The 27881-nt window shown below is 44.0% G+C and overlaps 1 protein-coding gene across 1 annotated transcript in view; it reads left to right on the top strand.

The window, feature by feature from the left end:
• The first annotated feature begins 2376 nt into the window (after positions 1–2376).
• LOC122565127 (E3 ubiquitin/ISG15 ligase TRIM25-like) overlaps positions 2377–27881 on the top strand; it is a 40217-nt gene continuing 14712 nt past the window's right edge. The window contains exons 1-4 of the mRNA XM_043720764.2: positions 2377–3608; positions 3700–3795; positions 5632–5865; positions 23531–23553. Coding sequence (XP_043576699.1) covers positions 3048–3608; positions 3700–3795; positions 5632–5865; positions 23531–23553 — 914 coding nt within the window. The 5' untranslated portion in view covers positions 2377–3047. The remainder of the gene's footprint in view (positions 3609–3699; positions 3796–5631; positions 5866–23530; positions 23554–27881) is intronic.

The following is a 27881-nucleotide window of genomic DNA, read 5'->3' as shown; positions in this document are numbered from 1 at the left end:
CAGTCAGGGGAGTGGTGTTAATGTCATAGTCAGATCAGCCGTGATCTTCGTGACTGGCAGAGAAGGCACATGGGGTGAAATGGCTATCCCACTTCTATTTTTATTTGTTACAAATCCCTAATTGACAGATGGTGCTGAGCTACCTTTTTGAACCATTGCAGTCCATGTTGTAGGGAGGTCCAAAATGCCATTTAAGAAGGGAGTTCAAGTACTTTGACCCAAGAATACTGAAAAAATGGCATTATATTTCCAAGCTGAGTGCCTTGAAGGGGGACCCTTAGGTGGTAGTGTTCCCATGCATCTCCTGCCTTTGTCCTTCTAAATGGTAGTGGTCATAGGTTTGGAAAGTGCTATCAAAGGCATTTTGGTGAGATCCTGCAGTATGCCTTGTAAACGTGTAGCCACTGTTACCTCTGCTTAAAAATATGGATGAGGTGCCATTCAAGCAGGTAGCTTTGGCCTTGTCTGTGTCATACCTCTCTAGTGTTACAATAGCCATTAGAACTGGGGAAAAGTAACAATCAGGAAAGATTTTGGTGGCCAGAGCTGTTTACTCTGGAAAGGAAGTTAGGAGATAAAAGACTTTAAAATGAAGGTGTTCAATGAGGTGATTGTGGAGAAAGAAAGGCCGACTTGAATTAATGAAGCAACATTCATGATTTCAAGAAATCCTAAAGTGCGCTGCAGCCAGTGAAATCATTTGAGGTGGTGTCACTGTTGTAATATAACAACATGAGGAATCTGGCCAGTTTGCATACAGTACATCCTAAAATATATGATTTGGAGATGCCGGTGTTGGACTGGAGTGTACAAAGTTAAAAATCACACAACACCAGGTTATAGTCCAACAGGTTTAATTGGAAGCACACTAGCTTTCGGAGGGTCGCTCCGAAAGCTAGTGTGCTTCCAATTAAATCTGTTGGACTATAACCTGGTGTTGTATGATTTTTAACTTCCTAAAATATAGTTATCCATTTTGGTAGGACGAACAGAAAAATAGACTATTATTTAAATGGTGAAAAATTGCAGCTTGCTGCTGTGCAGAGGGACCTGGGTGTCATTGTGCATGAATCACAGAAGGTTGGTCTGCAGATGCAGTATTAAGAAAGAAAATGGAATATTGTCCTTCATTGCTAGAGGGATGAAGTTTAAAAATAGGGAGGTGACACTGCAGCTGTACAAGGTGCTGGTGAGAATACACCTGGAGTACTGCGTACAGTTTTTGCCTCCTTACTTGACAGAGAATGTACTGGTGCTGGATGGGTGTGGAGGAGATTCACACGATTGATTCTGGAGTTGAGAGGATTGATTTATGAGGAGAGATTGAGTAGACTGGGACTATGCTGATTGGAATTTAAAAGAATGAGGGGTTATCTTATAGAAACATATAAAATTATGAAGGTAATAGATAAGATAGAAGCATGGAGGTTGTTTGCACTGGCAGGTGAAACGAGAACTAGGGGGCATAGCCTGAAAATAAGAGGGAGCAGATTTAGGACTGAGTTGAGGAGAAACTTGTTTGAACAGTGAATCTGTGGCATTCCCTACCCAATGATGTGGTTGAGGCTACCGTGTTGAATGTTTTTAAGACAAAGATAGATAATAAAGGAATTAAAGTGACCAGGCAGTTACATGGAGCTGAGTCCATGAAAAGATCAGCCATGATCTTATTGAATGGTGGAGCAGGCTCAAGGGCAGATATTCCTAGTTCTTATACGGTAATGATTGGATAATATCTGTTATTGTGTTGATTGAGGGAGAGGTGTTGGCTGGACACAGGGGTGGGGGGGGAGATCTTGATGTGGTGCCATGCAATAATTGATGTTGATTGTGGAAAATGAACGCGGGAACTACGGAATAACATTTCTTCTGAAAGTGGAATTGGTTGCAGCAGTTAGCCTGTTATCTCGTGTACAAGTCTTTGCCATGGAATTTGAATCCACAATTTTTGAGGAAAATGTTAGCAAAATCCAAAATTGCTGGAGAAACTCAGCAGGTCTGGTGGCATCTGTGGAGAGAAAGCAGAGTTAATGTAAAGTCACAGAATGTCTACTGTGGAAGTAGGCCATTCAACCCTTTAGGTCTACACCAACCCTCCAAAGCGTATCCCATCCAATCCATCGCCGTAACCCCACTTTTACAATGGATAATTCCTGGACACTATGGGAAATTTGGCACAGCCAATCCACATAATCTGCACATCTTTGGAATGTGGGAGGAAATCCACGCAGACATCAGGAGAATGTGCAAACTCCACTTAGGTGGCATTATGAAGCAGCAGTGCTAACCACTGAGCCACCGTGCTGCCCCATTTCAGGCCCAGTGATCCTTCTTCTGAACTGAAGAAAGCATTTTTCACCCAGAGGGTGGTGACAATCTGGCATGCACTGCCTGGGAGGATTGTAGAGAGTCGTATTTGGATCAGCATGCGAAGGAGTCACAACACTCAAGGCTGGAGCTGGAACGTGGGCCTAGTGGTGTATTTTGAGCAGTATAGACTTGATGGGACAAAAGACCTCTTCTGTATGATTCTGTGACTGAGCGAACAATTACCTAAAAATGCAAAGAACTGCAGATGTTGTAATTCAGAAACAGGAACAACATTTGCTGGAAAAGCTCAGCAGGTCTGGCAACCTCTGTGGAGAGAAGACAGGGTTAACGTTTGAGCTGGAGTGACCCTCCCTCAGAAGAATGATCTTTTCATCTCAGTGCTGAGTACCCTTCCCCTGGTCTTTGGAGTCGTAGAACTGACTGGAACCTCCATGTGAGTTACTGGCCTGTGGGGTGGGCTGTGTATACCCAGGGGGAGCAAATACCCCACCCATGAGCTCCTGGGAAGGAGATGCTGGCGCAGTGAGGTGCGGTTTGGAGACAGGGAAACGTGCAAGTTTGGTGCCTGTGGAAGTCTGAGATGCCGATGGCTGATGTTTACAATTTATAATCGGCTGCTTTGCAGCAGGAGATCTGAGATGCCTCAGTCTGGATGAGGTGTGTATGAGAGAGAGAGAGACTTTTCCTCTGCTTTCTGTTGTGTTCGGGGCTCCACCATGGCAACAGCCTCATCCCAGTCATGGTTAGACGAGGAGTTGACCTGCTCCATTTGTCTGCAGGTCTACACCGACCCAGTGACCCTGGCGTGCCAGCACAGTTACTGCCGAGCCTGCATTGAGGAGTGCTCTCCCCAGAGCTGCCCCGAGTGCCGGGCCGAGGTGCCCGGCTTTAGGAGGCTCCGCTTGGCCAAGGGAGCTGGGGATTACCTGGCCGTGGCCCCGGCCGCAGCAGCAGCTTCAGCAGCGGCGGCTCCGAACAGCGTCCTGTGCAGCTACTGCAGCCGCAGCCGGCGTCAGGCTGTGAAAACCTGCCTGAAGTGTGAAGCCTCCATGTGCCCCATTCACCTAAAACTGCACACTGCCAACGGGGTCTTCCAAACCCACCCCCTCGTGGATACAGCGGCTGATCTGTCCGTCTGGAGATGCGCTGAACACGAGAAGCTCCTGGATATTTACTGTAAGGAGGACAAGGTGTGTGTGTGCACCCTCTGTACCCTGATCGGCAAACACAAGGGCCACAACTTTGGCAGCATCAGCGAGGGCGAGCAGGAGCTCAGGGTAAGTGGCTGACAATTGCTCGCCTCTGACCCCTTTCATTGCTGGGCAGGCCAGCAGGCTGACTTGGTTATCTGTCTGTTGCTATTGTTAGGATAACTTAGAGCATCATCTGACGAGCATCCGGAGAAATGTCGCTTCCATCCAGTCTTCCCTCCAGGACCTTCACACACAGAAGCTGACCACTCAGGTGGGTTCGGATTCTGAATTTTAACCTGTTGTCCTCATCCCCCTTTCCCACCAGGACGGGGTGGCACGGTGGCACAGTGGTTAGCACTGCTGCCTCACAGCGCCAGAGACCCAGGTTCAATTCCCGCCTCGGGTAACTGTCTGTGTGGAGTTTGCACATTCTCTCTGTGTCTGTGCAGGTTTCCTCCGGGTGCTCCGGTTTCTTCCCACAGTCCAAAGATGTGCAGGTCAGGTGAATTGGCCATACTAAATTGCCCGTAGTGTTAGGTGAAGGGGTAAATGTAAGGGTATGGGCGGGTTGCTCTTCGGACGGTCAATGTGGACTTGTTGGGCCGAAGGGCATGTTTCCACACTGTAAGTAATCTAAATCTCTGCACAGTTTCAGTTCCCCCACCAGCTTCTGCCATTTCCAAAACCTGTCCATCCCTGCTCCCACCCCCCCCCAAAAAAAAAACAAAATGTGAGAAGCTCAATGTTTTTCTCTTCCAGCTGTTTCTGTCCCTTGAGCCCCTTGCCCTCTTTGGAAGCTCTGACTCCCTAGGGATGCTGAAAGGCAACATTAAAAAATGTAAAATCTTTGAGATGAGCTCCAATTGTGTTAAGCTTTAATCCAGACCATTCCTGGAAGTGGTCTCCAGTTCGACATGTGAACTTTCTACTCCGTATCTTTTAGAAGGTTCCTCACTGACCTCAGTCTATCTGCAATCTCGGACTTTTTCATTTCCACTGTTGATAACTCTAGTGCTGTCCTCTGTTTCTCCCTCCTTCAATTTCCACTCATCTGATTATGCTCCTCCAAAAGACTCCAAATGTTTGAAATATTCACCTGTTTGTTTAAAACCTCATAAAGCTCCAGCCCCTCTTCTTGGTCTTTCTTACAACTGTATTCACACACCAGGGTCACACTTAGCGAAAGTCCCCCCTGAAGCACCTTTCATAGAATCCCTACAGTGCAGAAGGAGGACATTTGGCCCATCAGGTTGGCACTGACCCTCTGAAGAGCATGCCCTCCAGCCCCAGCCCCAGCCCTCTATCTGATTCCCATTACACCTGCACATTCCTGAACATGATTTGCAGTTTAGCATGGCCAATCCACCCTAATCTGCACATCTTTGGACTGTGGGAGGAAGCCCACGCAGATACATGGAGAATGTGCAAGCTTCACACAAACAATCACCCGAGGCTGGAATTGTACCTGATGCTCCCCATTGAGTTCTTTGGTTCTTTGATTCCCCTTTCTTAACTCTCCCACTTGGGCTCTGTATTTATTTTCCCTTTTGTCTTTAAGAAGTGAGCTCGGAACCTTAGAAAGTCTGTTGTCATGGCTACCAAGGTTAAATTTCTGATTTGTCATAGTCTCGCAAATTCTATCTGATGATTCATCCTGAGTACAGGTCCATTAGCTCAAATTATTTTCAGCTGGGGTTGGTTGTGATGCTTGTTCAAGTCAAATAGCCTCCTAGCTGTGCCAAGGTTTACACGTGAAGGATGGCTGTTTGTGCTTGGTAATTGGAATAAGCCAGCAAGTTGGAAAAGGAAAGATTAAACTTTCAGATGAGAACCATCAGATATGCCCCTTTCATTAAAAGGTCTGGTACTTGCAGTAGAGCTAAGTGGTTTATTATTGACATATACTGGCCATTAAATAATGAAATATATAATCTGTTAGCGAGTTTTGAGAGGACTTGTAGCTCAGGTTGAAGTTCTAGATGTAGGTTTGCCCACTGAGCTGGAAGATTCATTTTCAGTCGTTTCATCACCATACTAGATGAGATCATCAATGAGCTTCTGAATGAAGCACTGGTGGTGTAGCCCTATTTCTAATCTGTCTCTTTAGAGTCTGATAACAGAAACAAAGAGAGAAGTGAAGGAGAAGTATGATGCATTGAGGAAACACATTGAAAATGAAGAGCGGGATGTTTTCCACTGTCTGGATAAGGAGCAGAGCCGTGTGACAGCTGCTATCGACAGCCACATCCGAAAGCTGGAAAAGGAAATTAAATTCTTTGAGATGTGCCTGGTTAATCTCACTGACCTTTCACAGAAGAGGGAGAAGCTTGCATTTATACAAGTAAGAGATACTACTATTTTTTTCTTTAATGGGACAATGGTAACATTTATTGTCCATCCCTAATTGCCCATGAATGGAGGCTATAAGTGGTGAGAGGGGCTTCAGAAAAAGGTAAAAGACTTTACCAATAGAGAGAGGGCCTGCAGCGAGGAGACTGCACAACGGAGAGCACTTTTAAATCATTCAACAAAGGAATTTTTAGCTAAGTGCAAAACCAAGAGAACTAAGGTGCTGAACTGCTTTAAAGTGAATGTGGAGGCTCCAGCTTAAGGCTGCAGGAGTTCAGGAACTACTCTAAGGTGGGAATGCTATGGATGTTATTGTAATGAATTCGGCCTCACTGAAATAATGTAATGTTGAAGTTTTATTTTTTAAAGATTTGAATTAATGTGTTATCTCAAAACATCTCACATAATGTGAATTATTTGAGGGTCAGTGACTGTATTAGAGATAAGAATGCAACAGTTTAGTTGTGACCTTAACACTCTGTTTGGTTAGGATCATGGTATAGAAGTGTATTAGTTCTTTAAAAACATTGTTGATAACTTATGCCTGATGTCTTGTGCCGGTTTCAATACTGTGACATCTGGGAAATGAATGCTTCCCTTATGTGTTGTAGTTTTAAGTTTATCGGACATTTATTGATTATTGAGGATCTTGATTAATTCTTCTAATTCTGCCACAGTGTGAGTCCTAAACCCCTACACCTGTCAAAACCAGTACAGAAGTTATTGTCAATACAAAACTGTGGCACCTAATGAAGAAGTTAGTAAGAATGAGAAAGAAACCCCAGCAAAACCAAAAGGTGGTCCCTGAATTGAGAAAGTAGCCTTCAAGAGAAACTCAAGGCCTCAGAGCAGAGTGGGATATATTTGACTCCTGCTCCGCATGCATTAGAAGGCTGAGACTATAGTGGCATGGTGGCTCAGTGGTTAGCACTGCTACCTCACAGCTCCAGGGACCCGGGTTGGATCCCACCTTCGGGCGACTGTGTGGAGTTTGCACATTCTCTCTGTGTCTGTGTGGGTTTCCTCTGGGTGTTCATGTTTCTTCCCACAGTCCAAAGATATGCCAGTTAGTGGACTGGCCATGCTAAATTGCTCTGTGGTGTGCAGGCTAGATGGTTTAACCAAGGAGAATGCAGGGTTGTTTGGTCTGGGTGGATGCTCTTCAGAAGGTCAGTGTGGACTCGCTGGGCTGAATGGCCTGCTTCCGCAATATGGGGAATCTATGATTCTAACAGTTTTGACCCTTTCATGGCCTGTCAATAAGAATCTGATAGGTATTGTGCCTCACCTTGTCTCCTTTTGGACCCCTGTAATACAGTATCCTTTATGAAGCAAGTAGGTCTCTGATAATCACTGTGATATACTACCACCAGCCTGTATTGATGCAGGACAGTGATTGTTCCACAGGGAACCACTGTCCCTGTTTTAAAGCAATCATCATTCGCACTTTTAAAGGGAGGAAAGCTCTTGGGAGATGAAAGATTGACTCATAGTTAGAAACAGAATGAAGATGTGACAAAACACCATGGGCGGCACGGTAGCACAGTGGTTAGCACTGCTGCCTCACAGCGCCGGAGACCCGGGTTCAATTCCCGCCTCAGGCGACTGACTGTGTGGAGTTTGCACGTTCTCCCAGTGTCTGCGTGGGTTTCCTCCGGGTGCTCCGGTTTCCTCCCACAATCCAAAGATGAATTGGCCATGCTAAATTGCCCGTAGTGTTAGGTAAGGGGTAAATGTAGGGGTATGGGTGGGTTGTGCTTCGGCGGGTCGGTGTGGACTTGTTGGGCTGAAGGGCCTGTTTCCACACTGTAATGTAATCTAATCTAAAAAACTTATGCTGCAAGCATTAAACATACATTGCTGGTGCTTCAAGTATCATGGGGTGTGTTTTTTTTGTTCATTCTTGGAATGTGAACTAGGCTGGTAACACCAGAATTTGAATCCATCAGTAGTATAAGCTGTAAGAATTAATCTATTAAGTCCATCAGGTCAGCTCCACCATTCAATCATGGCTGATATGTTTCTCAGCCCCATTTTTCTGCCTACTCCATAACCTTTGAAACCATGTCTTTTTTGTTTTACTCTTGACAAGGTGGCAGTGAGCAGCCTCCTTGAGCTACTGCAGTCCATGTGGTGTAGATATATCCACAATACTGTCAGAAAGGCAGTTCTTGGACTTTGACCAAACATCAGTAAAACAACCATGATATCATTCCAAATCAGAATGGTAAGTGATTTGCAAGGGAGTCTTCAGATGTTGGTGATATCTCATGGGAATATTCCAACACACTCCTAGCTTGTGCCTTGGAAATGGTTGAAAAGCTGAGGGGGTGTTAGGAGGTGAGTTACACACGCGGAATTCCCAGTGTTGGGCGTGCTTTAGTAACCATAGTATTTATTTGGCTGGTTTGGTTAGATTTCTAGTCAGTGATACTTCAGAGTGATGGTGATGAATGTCAATTGAAGATGGTTAGATGCTCTTATTGGAGTTGATCATTGTCCAGATGTGTAGAATGAATATAATTTGTCAATTGTCAGCCCAAACATGAGGTTTTGCTGCACATGGGCACGGTCTGTTTCAATGTCTGGGGAGTTGGGAAGTATCCCTACTTCTGTCTCTATGATGGGGAGAAGGTTATTTGATGAATAAGCTAAAGATGCTTTGGACTAGGACATTAAGAAGACGTATGCGATGCTTACCTTTAATAGTTGAGGCATAGAATTTAAGAGCAGGGAGGTTATGCTGGAACTGTATAAAATGCTGGTTAGGCCACAGCTATTGTGTGCAGTGCTGGAAACCACATTGTGGGAGGGGTGTGATTGCACTGGAGAGGCCGCTGAGGAAATTTACCAGCATATTTGTGGGCGGCACGGTGGCACAGTGGTTAGCACTGCTGCCTCACAGCGCCAGAGACCTGGGTTCAATTCCCGCCTCAGGCGACTGACTGTGTGGAGTTTGCACGTTCTCCCCGTGTCTGCGTGGGTTTCCTCTGGGTGCTCCGGTTTCCTCCCGCAGTCCAAAGATGTGCAGGTCAGGTGAATTGGCCATGCTAAATTGCCCATAGTGTTAGGTAAGGGGTAAATGGAGGGGTATGGGTGGGTTGCGCTTCGGCGGGTCGGTGTGGACTTGTTAGGCCGAAGGGCCTGTTACCACACTGTAATGTAATATAATCTAAAAAATATTGCCGGCACTGAAGAGTTTCAATTATGAAGAGAGATTGGACATATTGGGGTTGTTTTCCTTGGTGCAGATGAGATTGAGAAAGATATAGATGGACAGGAAGGAGCTTTTCTCCTTGATGGATCAATGACTAGGGCGCAAAGATTTAAAGTAAGGAACAGGAAGAGGAGATATAAGGGAAAACATTATCACCCAGAGGGTAGTGGGAATCTGGAGTTCGCTGCCTGTAAGGGCGGTGGAGGCAGATTTCCTTTGAACATGTTTAGCTGTATATTTCTTATGCCAAGCAATATAAGGCCATGGGTCAAGTTCTGGACTTTGGGATTAGAATAGGAGCTGGTTGTTTTTGACTGGCATGAACACAATGGGCTGAAGGGCCTTTCTTCTGTGCTGTAAATCTCTCTGTGACTCCAGAACCCCAAGGAACTCCTGGAACGACGCCCTTGGTCTGACATGGTGTGTCTCCAATGACTGCCACCGTTTTATTTCATGTTCGTTATGATTCCACCAAGTAAGTGCTGCTGGACGACACCTTGCATCACTTTGCTTATGTTTAAGAATAGGCAGATGAGACGGTATTTGGCTGTGATGGATTTATCCTGGTTTTTTTTGTGTACATGATGTGCCCAGGCAATTGTCCACATTGCTGGGTCAAGTGTACTGGTTGGACAGGAAGGGAGATAGCTAGTTCTGGGGCACAAGCCTTAAGAACTGCAGCCATAATGTTGTCAAGTCCCATTGCTTTTGACATTGTTCCCGAGAGGTTGGGAAGGTTTTGCAGGATTGACTGCTCAGAATGTGTTGTTGCTGTTACTGATGCCGAGGTTGATGCTGAGTGTTCCAAGGTCCATATGTGGCACCACTTTCCAGAAAGTGAAAGCTAATGCATGGGGCATGTCAATTGGCGTGAGTGCAAACTCCGAACACTTGTTGGAGTATGTACAGTGAGGTATCATTGCTTCCTTTTCCCCTACTCTATGCCAAGTCCTCAATCTTTGGGGCAGAAATGACCTCCATGGAGCTCTGATCCAGATATTCAAAGCTGTCCAATCATCTTCCTGCTGTCTCAGGTCTCACTAAGTGAATGTGACAATATTCAAGCCTCAAAAATGGGGTCACAGTGGGCAAAGGTTTGCCCGATGGCTTGTCACAATTCTGGACAGCTGGAAGTGAGTGAGAAAATGATTTTCATCTCACCGGAATGTCCGTGAGATTAATCTTTAATTTGCAGAGTATCACTGGCACATTCCTGAGGGTTGGTACCAGTGCTGGAGTAGACTAGTGTTCATCCTCTGCTTGGACAAAGTCAGGCCATGAGTTGTGCTGCGGTCCTCCCCAGAACCACTGTGCATGGCCGCATATTCAGCTCTAGCAGAGATCCCTGGCTGCAAGTAGGTCCTGGGGGGTGGCAATGCCTCAGTGTTGCAGCATGACTCCCTGCCAGTAAGTGCCTGTCATAGAACAGTGAGCAACACTCACTGATCGACAGGAGCACACAGTGACTCACTGCTGTACCACTGCTTTTTAACCTAACTGTTTCCATTCTCTGTGCTGCATCTAGGCTGACATGCTGATTATGACACAGGCGGCTGAAAGCAGACATTCTCTTTATCATGAGCTGCAATACAGGAGGGAACAATATTTCAAACTGATGCCTTGGCCACCCACATATCTCCACAAGACACTAGCTGACTTGCCTCTGCTCTAGTGTGTATCGTGTGGCAGTACCTTAGTAGGGAGGCATTACAGGGTGACTGCACAGACCACAGTCTGACACCACACTCACTGAGCAAGTTGGGTCAGAGAGTGAAGCACTGATGGATCCAAGGTTTCCTGTTCCAGGTTATCAACAGATGTGGCTGCATTGTTTGGCACATGGGGGCTCAGCACCACTCTGTGAGCCTGGACATTGTGGCGTGGACCATGAGTTCTGGGTATTCTTGCCATCCTCCAACCCTTCCCCCTGCTCTTAGGCTTTCTCCAATAAGGTCAGGGGACATGTACTGGGATATTTCCCTTTTGTTACATTACATTCTAAAAGAAAGATCTGTATTTCTATGGCACCATCCACATCCTTCAATCATCCCAAAGGGCTCTACAACAAGTTGAACTTTGGCTTGTATTGGAATAAAAGCAGCAACTAATGTGTGTACAGAAAAGACAGGCATATACAAGTGGTTAACCTGCATTTGTTGGTTTGCTTTTATTCATTCAAGCTATGTAGACAGTGCTGGCCTGATCAGCATTTATTGTCCATCCCGAAATGCCCAGAGGGAGTTAATCACATTACTGTGGGTGTGGAATCACATGGAGGCCAGACTTTGATTTGATTTGATTTACTGGAGTCACATCTACCTGAGTACAGTGAAAGGTTTTGTGTGCATGCAGTCCAGGCAGATCATAGTAAGCAAGAACATACAGATCATAAGGTGCTTAGACAGAGTGAGGCAGACCGGTTACACTGCACAGGAGGTGTGCAAAGCAAGATCAACATTAACAAGACCAGCATTATTTGAAGTTAAACAATCCATTCAGAAATCTAATAACGGCAGGGAGGAAGCTGTTCCTGAACCTGTTAGTGCATGTGTTCAAGCTTCTGTATCTTCTGCCAGGAAGAAGCTGTAGAAGAGCATTACCGAGTTGGGAAGGCTCTTTGATGATGTTGGCAGCCTTTCCACAGCAACAAGAAGTGTAAATGGAGTCCATGGATGGGAGGTTGGCTTTTGTGATGGTCTGGGCTGTGCACACAACCTTCTGTAGTTTCTTGCGATCCTGGGCAGAGCAGTTGCCGTACCAGGCCATTGAACCTGGATATATTGCTTTCAGTGGTGCATCTGTTGAAGTTGCTGAGGGTCCTTATGGACATGCCAAATTTCCTGAGCCACTTGAGGACAAAGAGGCATGGTTGTGCCTTCTTGACCATTGCATCTACATGGGGGAGGTCCAGGACAGGTTGTCGGTTATCATCACTCCAAGGAACTTGACGCTGTCAACTCTCAACCTCCGCTCCATTGATGTAGATGGGGGCTGTGTTCTCCTTTGCTTTTGAAGTCAATGATCAGTTCTTTAGTTTTTCTGGCATTGAGAGAGAGGTTGTTCTCACTGCATCACATCACCAAGCTTTCTATCTCCTTTCTGTATTCTGACTCATCGTTGTTTGATATCCATCCAGCTACAGTGGTGTCATTAGCAAACGTATAGATGGCGTTCATTTGGAATTTGGCTACACAGTCGTTAGTGTACAGGGGGCTGAGGACACATTCTAGGGAAGTTCTAGTGTTGAGAGTTATCGTGGAGGAGGTGTAGTTGTCTATCTTCACTGAATGTGGCCTGTGGGTCAGGAAGCTGAGGATCCAGTTCCAGAGAGTGGAACCGAGACCTAAGTCTGAGTTTTGGGATCAGTTAGGAGGGGATAATGATGTTGAATGCAGACCTGTTGTCAATGAATAGGAGTCTGACAAAGATGGCACATCTGACATCTTGTTGTTCAGATGTTCCAGGGATGAGTGCGAGGCAAGGGAAATGGCATCCACTGTGTACCTGTTACATCAGTAGGCAAATTGCCGGGGATTGAGTCAGGTTGGGAGACTGGAGTTGATGTGGGCCATGACCAGCCTGTCAAAGCACTTCATAATTATTGAGGTCAGAGCCACTGGTCATTAAGGTGGTCATTAAGGCACATTGTATATGCTTTCTTTGGTACGGGGATGATGGTGGTCTTCTTGAAGTAGGTGGGGACTTCGGCTTGTAGGAGGGAGAGATTGGAGCTGTCAGTGAATACCTCCGCCAGTTGGTCTATATAGGATCTCAGTGCTCAGCCAGGGATACCATCCGGGCCCGTCGTTTTCCTTGGGCTGACTCCCAAGAGGGCAGATCTGATGTCAGCACCGGTGACTGAGGGAACAGGTGTATCCGGGGCTGTCTTGGTAGGTGACATCACGCTGCTGGCATTCTGCGCAAACCAAACAGGGGGGGATGTGTCTTTGTCCACTATCTTGCTCTCCTTCATTTTGTAAAGACAGCAATTTTGTTCCTTGAAGAACGTTAGTGAACCAGGTAAGTTTTCCTGACGATTGACAATGATTTCATGGTCATCTTTAGACTCCTAATTTCAGATTTGTTTTATTGGAATTCAAATTCCACCATCTGCCATGCCAAGATCCAAACTTGGATCCCCAGAATGTTATTTGGGTCTCATGATCTAGTGATATGTTGCTTTGGAAAATCAAGGGTTAAATATTGGCTGGGTGAAGGTGAAGTATTTACATGGACTCTGTGGCACATAGAATAGGACAGAATGGCCTGTTTATGTTTGTGGAATCTGATCCTGAACCTGTAGCCATCTGATTCAGGAATGAGAATGCTGCCACTGAAGCCCAGCTGACTCCTACAGCTTGCAGTAACATTGCATCAGCTGCACTGGGATAAATACACACACTAAATACTTTATGACCAGTCAGTAGGACATACAAGGTTAATTCTCAAAGAATACCCTTCCTGCTTCCAAATTGTGGATATCTTTCTCCCAGGACAAAGAAATTGTATTTAAAAATCCTAATTTATCTAGGCTTTCTTGAGTTAATAAAAGAATGAGTTGATTCATTAGTAAGTGCACAAGGAAATAACGCAACATATGCAAGCAGATTAAAGTGAGAGATGAGTCGAAAGAAAAATATATATGGTTTAGTCACTGAATCATTTATGAGGAGAAGATTGTGGAACATTGATTGTTAAACAGTCAACTTTGGAATTTTTAACCTGACAGGTAAATAGAAATTAATTTGTCCTGTTTCATTTTGATTGGCTAGTTGGCTTCAAGCACTTGGGGGTGAGAGACTCCTTAACCTGCAATGCAGGGGTACATAGTGGGTGATTCTCTGACTGTGACCTTTACAGCGCACTAGCATTCAAACACAGTCGACTGCACATGAGCACCTCCATTAACTACAACACTACTTTCCAACCAGCACACACAGACCAGAGTTGGTATGGCTTGTTAACCCCTTGTATATCTTAAAGGGAGAGACACAGAGCATGTCTCTTGCTCTGAGTTGTTTCTCTTCCAACATGTCCACAGTCTGAAGTAATGCCCAGGAGATTACAGTTCGGTTTTTAGTGCATTTGTCCCTTAAGAAGCTCATTGCTTTGAAATTTCCCTGACACCCACATGAGGTGCAACAGTCCAGGATCTTTCTTTCGGTTGCTCTCTCCAGACAGCTACTGAACTTACATCACACTTATCTGTTGGCTATGTGACCATTTTTATAAAACATCTAATATAACTAAATAAATAAAGAAACATGGCTCAGGGATGGACAGGACTGGCAGCTGAATGTTCCAGGGTACAAATGCTATTGGAAGGATGGAAAGAGAGGCAAAACAGGAGGAGGAGTGGCACTTTTGATAAGGGATAGCATTACAGCTGTACTTAGGGAGGATTTTACCAGAAATACATCCAGGCAAGTTATTTGGGTAGAACTGAGAAATAAGAAAGGGATGATCACCTAATTAGGATTGGATTATAGACCCCCTAATAGTCAGTGGAAGATTGAGTAACAAATTTGTAAGGAGATTTAATTTATTTATAAGATTAATAAGGTGGTAATGGTAGAGGAGTCAACTTTCCAAATATAGACTGGGACTGGTGTTAAGGGTTTAGTTGAAAAGGAATTTGTTCAGTGTGTACAAGAAAATTTTCTGATTCAGTATGTGGACGTACCTACTAGAGAAGGTGCAAAACTTGACCTACTCTTAGGAAGTAAGGCAGGGCAGGTGACTGAGGTGTCAGTGGGGGAGCACTTTGTGGACAGTGACCATAATTCTGTTAGTTTTAAAATAGTGATGGAAAAGGATAGACCAGATCAAACAGTTGAAGTTCTAAATTGGAAGAAGGCAATTTTGAGGATATTAGGCAAGAAATGACAAAAGCTGATTGGGGGCAGATGTTCATAGGTAAAGGGATGGCTGGAAAATGGGAAGCCTTCAGAAATGAGATAACGAGAGTCCAGAGACAGTATATTCCTGTCAGGGTGAAAGGAAAGGTGGGTAGGTGCAGGGAATGCTGGATGACTAGTGAAATTGAGGGTTTGGTTAAGAAAAAGAAGAAAGCATATGTCAGGTATAGACAGGATAGATTGAGTGAATCCTTAGAACAGTACAAAGGCAGTAGGAGTACACTTAAGAGGGAAATCTGGAGGACAAAAAGGGAACATGAGATAGCTTTGGCAAATAGGGTTAAGAAGAATCTAAAGGGCTTTTACAAATACATTAAGTACAAAAAGGTAACTAGGGAGCGATTTGGGCCCCTCAAAGATCAGCAAGGCAGCCTTTGTGTGAAGCCGCAGGAGATGGAGGAGATACTAAACGAGTATTTTGCATCAGTGTTTGCTGTGGAGGAGGACAAGGAAGATATAGAATGTGGGGAAATAGATTATAACATCTTGGAAAATGTCCATATTACAGAGAAGGAAGTGCTGAATGTCTTGAAAAGCATAAAGATGGATAAATCCCCAGGACCTGATCAGGTGTACCCTAGAAATCTGTGCAAAGCTAAGGAAGTGATTGCTGGACCCCTTGCAGAGATATTTGTATCATCGATAGTCACAGGTGAGGTACCAGAAAAGTGGAGGTTGGCTGACATGGTGCCACTGTTTAAGAAAGGTGGTAAGGACAAGCCAGGGAACTATAGACCAGTGAGATTGATGTCGGTGGTGGGCATGTTGTTGGAGGGAATCCTGAGGGACAGGATGTATGTGTATTTGGAAAGGCAAAGACTGATCAGGGATAGTCAACATGGTTTTGTGCGTGGGAAATCGTGTCTCACAAACTTGATTGAGTTTTTTGAAAAAGTAACAAAGAGGATTGATGAGGGCAGAGCAGTAGATGTGATCTATATGGACTTCTGTCAGGAGCTCGACAAGGTTCCCCATGGGAGACTGATTAGCAAGGTTAGATCTCATGGAATACAGGGAGAACTAGCCATTTGGATACAGAACTGGCTCAAAGGTAGAAGACAGGATGGTGGTGGAGGGTTGTTTTTCAGACTGGAGGCCTGTGATCAGTGGAGTGCCACAAGGATCGGTGCTGGGTCCTCTACTTTTTGTCATTTACATAAATGATTTGGATATGAGCATAAGCGATATAGTTGTCAGTTTGCAGATGGACAGTGAAGAAGATTACCTCCGATTACAACACGATCTGGACCAGATGGGCCAATGGGCTGAGAAGTGGCAGATGGAGTTTAATTCAGATAAATGCGAGGTGCTGCATTTTGGGAAAGAAAATCTTAGCAGGATTTATACACTTAATGGTCAGGTCCAAGGAAGTGTTGCTGAATAAACAGACCTTGGAGTGCAGGTTTGTAGCTCTTTGAAAGTAGAGTCACAGGTAGATAGGATAGTGAAGAAGGCATTTGGTATGCTTTCCTTTATTGGTCAGAGCATAGAGTATAGGAGTTGGGAGGTCATGTTGCAACTGTACAGGACATTGGTTAGGCCACTTTTGGAATATTGCGTGCAGTTCTGGTCTCCTTCGAATCTGAAGGATGTTGTGAAACTTGAAAGGGTTCAGAAAAGATTTGCAAGGATGTTGCCAGAGTTGGAGGATTTGAGCTAAAGTGAGAGGCTGAATAGGCTGGGGCTGTTTTCCCTGTCACGTCGAAGGCAGAGGAGTGACCTGATAGAGATTCATAAAATCATGAGGGGCATGGATAGGATAAATAGACAAAGTATTTTCCTTGGGGTGGGGGAGTCCAGAACTAGAGGGCATAGGTTTAGGATGAGTGGGGAAAGATATACAGGGGACCTAAGGAGCAACGTTTTCACACAGAGGGTGGTGTGTGTATGGAATGAGCTGCCAGAGGAAGTGGTGGAGGCTGGTATAATTACAACATTTAAAAGGCACCTGGATGGGTATATGAATAGGAAGAGTTTGGAAGGATGTGGACCAAGTGCTTGTTAGATTAGGTTGGGATATGTGGTCGGCACGGACGGTTGGACTGAAGGGTCTGTTTCAGTGCAGTACACCTCTGCGACTCTATGAATCTAAACGTTCAATGTTGCTGTAAGTACCTTAAGGTTCCTCCACCGTCATGGCGATTGATCTTCTTGATCACTTGAATGGCTTATGGTCCACAGAGGTAGGATTTCCCTTTCGGTTTGGGACTCTCCCCAGGGGAGCAGTCCAGTTTACAAAAACTTATAATCCTGGGAAGCGAGAGTGCTGGTCACAGATGCACTCCATTTTGAGGAATATAAGATGCACTATCAGACCACAGTGCCTCATTCATCTCTTTTACCGATTTCTGCTTCTGGATAATGGGATTAAGTGTAGCTATGAATTCTGAGGAGCCGCCTGAATCAGTTTTGCCTGGATTGGAAATTAGTGGCCAGGAACAAAAACAGAAACTGTTGGAGAAATTCAACAGGTCTGGCAGCATCTTTGGAGAGAAAAACAGAGTTGACCCTTACAGTCCAGTGACTCTCCTTCAGAACTGACAGGAGCTCTGAAAAGGTGGTATATATGTGCTGATGATGGGTGAAGGGAATAAGGAATAAGCTGGTAGGTGGGTATGGAGTCCAGAGAGAAAGAAAGAAAATTTGCCAGATAAAGGGATAATTTATAGTAAGTTAGGGAAGGAGAAAAGCTGATAATTGGAACCATGAGTAGGTGACTCTGCCTGTGCTGAAAGCACCGCATGTCATGGCAGGGCCATGGGTGTTGTGGGGGGTTGGGGGGGCAGATAAACAGAAGGAAAAGAATTATTGAACTATACATTGAGACCTGAAGGCTGCAGGGTCCCCAAGTGGAAAAATGAGGTGCTGTGCTTCTAGCTTGTGCTGAGCTTCCCGGAGCATTGCAGCAAGCCCCCAAGACAGAGAGCTTGGCCAGGGAACAGGGTGGTATGTTAAAGTGGCAGGCAACTGGAAACTCAGGGTCATTTTTACAGACAGAATGTAGGTGTTCTGTAAAGCGGTCACCTCATCTGCATTTCGTCTCTCTAACATAGAGGAGGCCACATTGTGAGCAGTGAATGTAGTAAACTAGATAGTGTGAAGTGCAGATAAGTCACTGCTTCAACTAGAAGGTGAGTCTGGGGCCTTGGATGGTGAGGAGGGAGGAGGTAAATGGACTGGTAGTACACATTCCGTATGGGTAGTTGCCATGTTAGGGGGTGTTGGGAGTGTTGGGAGTGGAAGAGGAATGGACCCGGGTGTCCCAGAAGGAATGGTCTCTATGGAACTCTGATCAGAACGGGAGGGGAGTATGTTTCTGGTGCTGGCATCCCACTGGAAGTGGCAGTAATAGCAACTAATGGTCCTCAAGGCCAGAAAGTGCACTTGATTCAGCTGCAGGACCTGTCGGAGAATCTAGAGCTGTTGTAGTGCAGTCTTAGTGTCCCTACCTATGAACTAGAAGGGGTGGCTTCAACTCCTATCTGTCCCAGACACCTAACATAATATCTGAGTTTGTTGATTAAAAATATCTAAAGGTGGTCAGTGGTAGTGTCGCTGTCTGGGCAAGAAGCACCAGGCATCAATGCCACCGACTCCAGATGTGTGTGAAAATATCCCCAAACAGGTTAATTATCTATCGGGCAATCTCTGGCCTGCTGTTTCAGAGAAGAAAGAGAGATGGGGGTCTCGCCACCTTCAAAATACTTGAAATATAAACTGGCCAGACCTGATGGACCAATCCCTCTCTGGGTTGGCTGGCAGATGAATCCCATAACCAGGCAGACAACTTAGGCCTCAAAGTGCTGAGAACACTGGTCTCTTCATGCCACACACAAGAAAGGATGTGAAGGCTTTGGAAAAGGTGCAGAAGAGGTTTACCAGAACGCTGCCGGGATTAGAGGGTATGAGCTATAAAGAGAGGCTAGAAAAACTTGGGTTGTTTTCTCTGGAGTGGTGGAGGCTGAGGGGAGACCTGATAGAAGTTTATAAAATTATGAGATACATAGCTAGGATTGACAGTCAGAATTTTTGTCCCAGAGTTGAAGTGTCTAATATTAGAGGGCATGCATTTTAAGGTGAGAGGGGAAAGTTCAAAGACAATATGAGGGGCAAGGTTTTTATACAGAGAGTGGTAGGTGTTCCCCTTCGCTGTTCACCAATGGGAGTAATACAGGCCAGGAGAACAGTCAAGCCATGGAGTCAGGAGGATCCTTGACAATGAAGAGTCATCTCCACTCGCTTAACAAATTCTCGGCTGACCTGACCTGCTGTGTTTTTTCAGCTTCACACTTTTTGACTCCAATTTCTAGGTTAGGACTTTCAAAGTTGCTAATTAACTAAACAGAGAGATACTAATTAAATCAGTTAGGAGAATAGAAAATCCTTTGTGGTTTATAGGCTGGAAGATTTGGGAAGCTGGGGTTGTTAATTATGAGGATTTGAACACATATTACATGAAGGCTGTTGTAGCAAGGTGGTAGTGTCCCCACCCCTAAGCCAGGAGGCTCAGGTTCAAGTCCCACTGCTCCAGAGGTGTGCAATAACATCTCTGAACAGTTTTATTAAAAATATTTATATTTGTATGACCTCCTTGAGTGTTTCCTCTGCACACTATACTGTCAAAAATACCTACAACTCTTTATTTTTTAGCTGTTAATGCAGACTATGTCAATCCTTAAAGTTTGACACAATGTGGTACCCACTAATTTGATATGTTTGGACAGCACCAATGATCGAGCTCAGATTCCAGACTGCTTTATCACTTTCCGACAAACTCAAATTTCTAGTTTGTGTTTCCTGTCTATTTATTTTATCTCTTTACTCAGACCTTCATCCTTTGCAAAGAGCTATCAGTGGGATGAAAGATCTATAAGCTATGAATAATTGGCAAATTAACAGAAAATCATATGGATTAGCTGCTGCCAGCCTGGTTGGGTTGTGTCAGATTTCAATCATCCAGATTGTATAGAAATCAACAAAAATTGATTTCCCGCTGTCTTCATCAGCCTTACATTCCAAGCCAACATGAAACCTGCTCATAACCTTTGCAAATACGTGAGCAGGAGCTTCAAATCCGGAATGAGACACACGCATCAAACAACCCCACTACCTTGTGGCTGATCGCTTCAACTCCCCCAAGGACATGCAAGTCCTGGGCCACCTTCACCGCCAAATCAATGCCACCTGCCCACTTGAGGAAGAACGCCTCATCTTCTGCCTTGGGACCCATTAACTACGCAGCATCAACGTCAACTTCACCAGTTTACAAATCTTTCTCCCCCCCCCCCCAACTCCACCTCATCCCAGATCCAACCCTTCAACTCAGCACTGCCCTCTTGACCTGTCCTACCTGTCCATCTTCCTTCCCACTTAACCGTTCCACCCTCCTCATCGACCCATCACAATTACCCCACAATCTGCATCCATCTATTGTCTCCCCAGTTACCTTCCCCCACATCCCCACTCTCTTATTTATCTCTTAACCCCCTTCTCCCTCCCCATTTCTGATGAAGAGACATCGACTCTCCTGCCCCTCGGATGCTGCCTGATCTGCTGTGCTTTTCCAAGGACACGTTTTGTGACTCTGACATTTTCGGCATCTGCAGTCCTCACTTACTCCCAGGAGCTTCAAATCCAGTTATATTAAAGGGAAGTGTCCTTTTTTGTTTTCTGTTGCTTAGAGCCAAGCTTGTTCTATGAAGCCTGGGTATTTACTGTTCCATCCTATTGTTTTCCAGAAGATGCTGCAACTAACCATCTGAAAGGAGAAGCTAACCCTGCAACTTTCCCATTCTCTCATTCCCCACATCCTCAATTCAAATCTCTGATCTCGATAAAGACCTGTCTCCATTGTTGCGAGGTGTTAACTCTTTCTGGCCAACACATGGTATCCCCAGAAACTCTGAATCATTTGCTTACAAACCCTAATCTCTTCTCACCCATCACCCTTAAGGCCATCAAATCAGGGCAGGACTTATACACTTAATGGTAGGGTCCTGAGGAGTGTTACTGAACAAAGAGACCTTGGAGTGCAGGTTCATAGTTCCTTGAAAGTGGAATCTAAGGTAGATAGGATAGTGAAGAAAAGGGGTCAGTTAGCCTCGAAATGTCAGCTCTTTTTTCTCCTTACAGATGCTGCCAGATCTGCTGAGACTTTCCAGCATTTTCTCTTTTGGTTTCAGATTCCAGCATCTGCAGTAATTTGCCTTTATCCAGGATAGTGAAGAAGGTGTTTGGTACACTTGTCTTTATTGGTCAGTGTATTGAGTATAGGAGCTGGAAGGTCATGTTGCAGATGTACAGTACATTTGTTAGGCCACTTTTGGAATATTGCATGAAATTCTGGTTGTCCTCTGTACAAAGGATTTGTTAAACTTGAAAAGATTTGAAAGGATGTTGCCAGAGTTGGAGGGTTTGAGCTGTAGGGAAAGGCTGAATAGGCTGGGGTTATTTTCCCTGGAGCTTCAGAGGCTGAGGTGTGACCTTATAGAGGTTAATAAAATCGTGAGGGGCATGGATAGAGTAAATTGACAAGGTCTTCTCCCCAGGTAGCGGAGTCCAAAAGTAGAGAGCATAGGTTTAAAGTGAGAGGGGAAAGATTTAAAAGAGATCTAAAGAGCAACTTCTTTCACGCAGAGGGTGGGTGTGTGTATGGAATGAGTTGCCAGAGGATATGGTGGAGGCTGATACAATTACACCATTTAAAAGGCATCTGGATGGGTATCTGAAGGGAAGCATTTAGAAGTATATGGGCCAAATGCTGGCAAATGGGACTAGATCAGGTTAGGATATTGGGTCAGCATGGACAAGTTGGAGCGAAGGGTCTGTTTTCGTGCTGTGTGCTCCCATAACTTCTGTAAATCCACTAGCAGGAGCTTCAAATCCAATTATATGAAAGACTTATTTTGACTAGGCTTTGGCATTTACACAATCCCAATTCCATACAATGAAATCATTATTTAGAACACAGAACATAGAACATAGAGCAGTACAGCACAGTACAAGCCCTTCGACCCACAATGTTGTGCCGAGTATCTATGACTCTATTGAAACCCATAGCAACATCCATCCCCATGGTACAGCTACAGGTTGGGAATTCTAGATCTGGAAACCCCAGGGTCAACAGTATTTCAGCCAAAGGATATTTTTGGATGTTGGATACAGTTACCGTTATAGGTCATTTTAGGTCCCTTTGGATATATACTTTGTATTTAGGTCCAGTTGTGTCCTTTTGGGTTGCTTTCAAAAGACTTTTGGTTTTTAGCTCTTTTTGATTTTTGTCTTAACCTGTAACCTTATGTCACTGGCAAGGTACATATAGTGGAGAACATCTGAAGCAACCTTTGAATGCAGTAAGTAGCCAACACAAACAGCCTAATGCAAATAGTTCAGGTTCATTGATAGCTAAAAGGCTGTACAGAAATAAATTTTATATGGAAGAAATTACGTTGGTACAATATTCAAAAATAACAAGAAGTTTGAAAAAAGTTTGAAAGTTCAGAAATAGAAATCTGTATTTCCATAACATACTGTTTACCTCAGTTCTATGTCAAAATGTAACCAAAACCAAAATTGTTAATGTGATTTCCAGGTTTCTTCTCATTATTCTTTCATGGGACATGGGCGTTCACAGCATTATTGTCCATCCCTAATTGTGCTTGATCAGAGTGGCTTACAAGGCCATTTTAGGAGGGTAGTTGTTGAGTCAATAACATTCTTTATAAACTTTCTTTATGAACCAGATGGGTTTTTAAAAAGAATCTCCTGTTGGATTAGCTTTTATTTCCAGATTTATTCATTTGAAGTTAAGTTTGATCATTTGAAGTTAAATTTGATCACTGTCACAGTGGGATTTAAACCACTGTCCTCAGAATTTTAACCTAAGCCTCTGGATTACTCATGTACAGACAATAGTACTGTTGTGTTTTCAAGAAGAGGGTAGCTATAGTTCTTTGGGCTAAAGGAATCAAAGGGTATGGGGAAATAGCAGGAATACGCTACATGTTGGATGATCAGCCATGATCCTATTGAATGGTGGAGCAGGCTTGAGGAGCTGAATGGCCGACTCCTGCTTCACATTTCACCATCTCCTTTTGGTAATTTGTTTTTTTTCTGAATCCGTCAGTTCTATTTTTGAACAAATTGCTGTCTAAACATCACAATTTAACATAAAAAATCTTCAATCAGTGTAACCTTTGGTTTCTAGATGTTGTCAAATCAGTCATTATATCATAAGACTCACGTCTTCACTTCTGCTCTTGGCAGATTCAGAGCTGAGCTCCCTGACAGGAGGAATTAGCATGTCATACCAGAATTGTCATTTATACTTGAACTAGTGTAAATGCTTACGTTTTATTGCAGGTAGACAGGCAAATGAGGTTAATGCAGTTCTAATTTGCATTTTACATCCTTAGGCAGAGAACTTATTTGACATGATGTTCTATTTGCCTGAATTCTTGATGATTTTGCAAGCCCTGATCTTATACCCTGCAAATATACTGATCTAATTTTGTCTTTTACAGGGATTCAATACAATGGTAACCAGGTAAGTGGCAATAACATCCCAAATCTTATTTATCCAAATATTATGTTGGACCGAAGGGTCTCTTTCAATGCTGTACATCTCTATGACTCTATGACAATATCTGGTATTCATGAAAATTGATTTCCTGGTGTCTTCATCAGTCTTACATTCCAAGTCAATATGAAACCTGCTAATAACTTCTGTAAATCCACCAGCAGGAGCTTCAAACCAAATTATATGAAAGACTTACTTTGACTAGGCTTTGGCATTTATACAGTCCCAATTCCGTACAATGAAATCATTTAGAACACAGAACATAGAACATAGAGCAGTACAGCACAGTACAAGTCCTTCGACCCACAATGTTGTGCCGAGTATTTATCTTAATCGAAGATCATCCTAACCTACACACCCCTCAATTTACTGCTGTCCGTGTGCTTGTCTAGTAGTTGCTTAAATGACCCTAATGTCTCTGACTCTACTACTACCGCTGGCAGTGCATTCCACACACCCACCACTCTCTGTGTAAAGAACCTACCTCTGACATCTCTATACCTTCCTCCAATCACCACCTTTAAAACTATGACCCCTCATGACAACCATTTCTGCCCTGGGGAAAAGTGGCTATCTAACCTATCTATGCCTCTCATTACTTTGTACACCTCTACCAAGTCACCTCTCTTCCTTCTTCTCTCCAGTGTGAAAAGCCCTCGCTCACTCAATCTCTCTTCATAATATATGCCCTCCAATCCAGGCAGCTTCCTGGTAACTCTCCTCTGCATTCTCTCTAAAGCATCTACATCCTTCCGATAATGAGGCGACCAGAACCGGACACAATATTCCAAGTGTGGTCTAACCTTGTTTGACTCCTTGTTTTTATTTGAATACACAATACAACCAAGAATCAAGTTCTCTTCCAATTTTTTAATATTTATTCATGGGATGAGTAATTTTATGGTCATCATTAGACTCTGAATTCTAGATTTTTAATATATTCACACTTAACCATATGCCATGGTGGTAGTCGATCCTAGGTTTGTTTTATTCTTTCCAGTATATGGGGGTCAATGGCTAGTCTAGCCATCCCTAATTGCCTAGAGGGCAGTTCAGAGTCAACCACATCTGGGCCTGGAGTCACATGCAAGCCAGACCAAGTAAAGATGGCAGTTTCCTTCTCTGAAGGATATGAGTGAACCAGATGGGTTTTTCTGTCAATCGGCAGTGGATTCGTCATTAGATATTTGTTGAATTCAAATTCCGCCACCTGCCAGGGCAGGTTTTAGATTCTTCTTGATAGGATTGTCTTGTCAAGAGGAAGAAGAATGCTTATGTAAAGATGAAGCATGAAGGCTCAGCAAGGCCTTGAGGGATACATGTTAGCCAGGTAGGACCTAGAGAGAGCCAGGAAGAGCCAGGAGGGGACATGAGAAGTCTTTGGCAGGTAGGCTGAAGGAAAACCTTAAAGATTGTTATAGCTATGTCAGGAATAAAAGAATAACTAGAGTAGGATTAGGGCCAGTTAAGGACAGTAATGGGAAGTTGTGCATGGAGTACAAAGAGATAGGAGAGGTGCTAAATGAATATTTTTCATCAGTATTCACACAGGAAAAAGACAATGTTTTCAGGGAGAATACTGAGGTACAGGCTACTAGACTAGATAGGATTGAGATCTATCAGGAGGACATATTAGCAATTCTGGAAATTGTCGAAATAGACAAGTCCCCTGGGCCAGATGGGATTTATCTTCAGATTCTCAGGGATGCTAGAGAGGAGATTGCAGACTCTTTGGCTTTGATCTTCATTTCAAAGTTGTCTACAGGAATAGTGCTAGAAGACTGGAGGATATCAAATGTTGTCTCCTTGTTCAAGAAGGGGAGTAGAGACAACCCTGCTAATTATAGACCAGTGAGCCTTAGTTCAGCTGTGGGTAAAATGTTGTAAAGGATTATAAGAGATAGGATTTATAATCCTCTAGAAAGGAATAATTTGATTAGGGATAGTCAACACGGGTTTCTGAAGGGTGGGTCATGCCTCACAAACATTATTGAGTTATTTAAGAAGGTGACCCAAGAGGTGGATGAGAGTAAAGTGGTTAATGTGGTTTATATTGATTTCAGTAAGGCATTGATAAGGTTCCCCATGGTAGGCTATTGCAGAAAATACAGATACATGGGATTGACGGTGATTTATTGGTTTGGATCAGAAATTGGCTAGCTGAAAGAAGACAGAGGGTGGTTGTTGATGGGAAATGTTCATCCTGGAGCTCAGTTACGAGTGGTGTACCACAAGGATCTGTTTTGGGGCCCCTGCTGTTTGTCATCTTTAGAAATGACCTGCATGAGGGTGTAGAAGGGTGGGTTAGTAAATTTGCAGATGACACTAAAGTCGGTGGAGTTGTGCACAGTGCTGAAGGATGTTGCAGGTTACAGAGGGATATAGACAAACGGTAGAGTTGGACTGAAATGGCAAATGGAGTTTAATGCAGAAAGGTGTGAGGTGATTCACTTTGGAAGGATTAACAGGAATACCGGGTACTGGGTGAATAGTAAGATTCTTGGTGGTGTGGATGAGCAGAGAAATCTTGGTGTCCATGTACATAGATCCCTGAAAGTTGCTACCCAGGTTGATTGGGTTGTTAAGAAGGCATACGATGTGTTAGCTTTTATTGGTAGAGGGATTGAGTTTTGGAGCTATGAGGAGGAGAGGAGAAGTGCAGAGGAGATTTACTAGGATGTTGCCTGGTATGGAGGAAAAGCTTATGAGGAAAAGCTGAGGGCCTTGAGGCTGTTTTCGGTAGAGAAGAAGGTTAGGAGATGACTTAATAGAGACGTACAAGATGATCAGAGGATGAGATTGGGTGGACAGTGAGAGCCTTTTAGCTTGGATGGTGATGGCCAGCACAAGGGGACATAGCTTTAAAATGAGGGGTGATAGATATAAGACAGATGTCAGAGGTAGGCTCTTTACTCAGGGAGTAGTAAGGACGTGGAATGTCTTGCATGCAACAGTAGTAGACTTGTCAACTTTAAGGGCATTTAAATAGTCATTGGATAAACATGGGGATGACAATGGAATAGTATAAGATAGATAAACCTCAGATTGGTTTCACATGTTGGTGCCAAAGGGCCTGTGCTGCGTTGTAATGTTCTATGTTCAATCTAGCCTATGAATCTGTCCATGCAGCACCTGTTGTATCAGCTGCTAAACTGTCTCCTATCCGACAATATGGTGGGAATGCAACACACAATTGTTACGGATCAGAACTGCGCTGACTACTGGTAAATAATGAAACAATAATATTCTCGGGGTGACCAAGCTCACACCTGCAGAAGAATAAGAAGTCTCAAACCTGATGGAGATCTCTGCTGTAAGATTTGCGTGATGTGAGGCAGCTGAGATGGGTTTCTTGAATTTCCATGCATTTGTGTTTGAAATGACACAATTGGGCCTGTAAATGTTTAATGTTAGTGCTGATTTGGTGGTTTAAAATGTTCCATATTTAATGATAAATTCCAATACATTATTCAGATGTATTTCTTTTCACTTGTGATGGATCAGAATAGATCTTGGAGTGATTCCTTATCACCTGGACCAGCCAGTATTTGAAGTAATAAATCTGGCAGGCTTCAGGTTAGAATGTTCTTCAGAAAAATCCAGAGCGACAGTGCTGCAGCTATATGTAACATGCGATGCGTTATATAACAACCCCTCGAGTTCCATCTCTCAGGAATAGAGTGTGTGATATGCAGAAGACTTCCAACAGTGTGCTCTTACATAATATATTCACAAGGTCTGCAGTTGCCCTAGTAACAGAAACAAAGTTAGCACTTTGACAAAATGATGCTTTCAGACTAGATCATGTGATGTGAACTATCATTTTTACCACGCACAACTATTAAAGGGAATAATTGTTTAAAGTCTACCTCCACAGAGCTCATGTATTTTTAAAGAAAGAAAGTGAATTGATTTTCACGCAAAGGCCGTAATTAACAAATCTTCGGTCTCCCCCTCCCATAGTAACACCCACCTAACACACACACATCTCAAATTAATCCACCCACCAGTCCTGCATTGATTAGGATACAAATGAGAATAAAAGACCTGGAGAAGACCATTCAGCCCCTTAGACCTGTTCCATCCCTGTTGGATTATTGTCTATCAGTGCGTTAGCATGGGCATCTTCCATATTAATTGTTCATATCTGCATAGCACATCCCTGACCGTCTGGGGAGGGACAAAGCTTCACTTGTTTAAGCAAGAGGGTTCGACGTCCTGACACTATTATTCAATGCCCTGCCACACCTCCCACACTCCTGGTACTACTTCTTTCATACTTACAATTGCCTACA

Source organism: Chiloscyllium plagiosum, unplaced genomic scaffold (assembly GCF_037043375.1).
Source record: "Chiloscyllium plagiosum isolate Xiang-an unplaced genomic scaffold, Cpla_swu_hap1 HiC_scaffold_28, whole genome shotgun sequence".
NCBI lineage: Eukaryota > Metazoa > Chordata > Chondrichthyes > Orectolobiformes > Hemiscylliidae > Chiloscyllium > Chiloscyllium plagiosum.
Note: the sequence above shows the minus strand (reverse complement) of the source record. Positions and strands in the feature narration are given on the sequence as shown.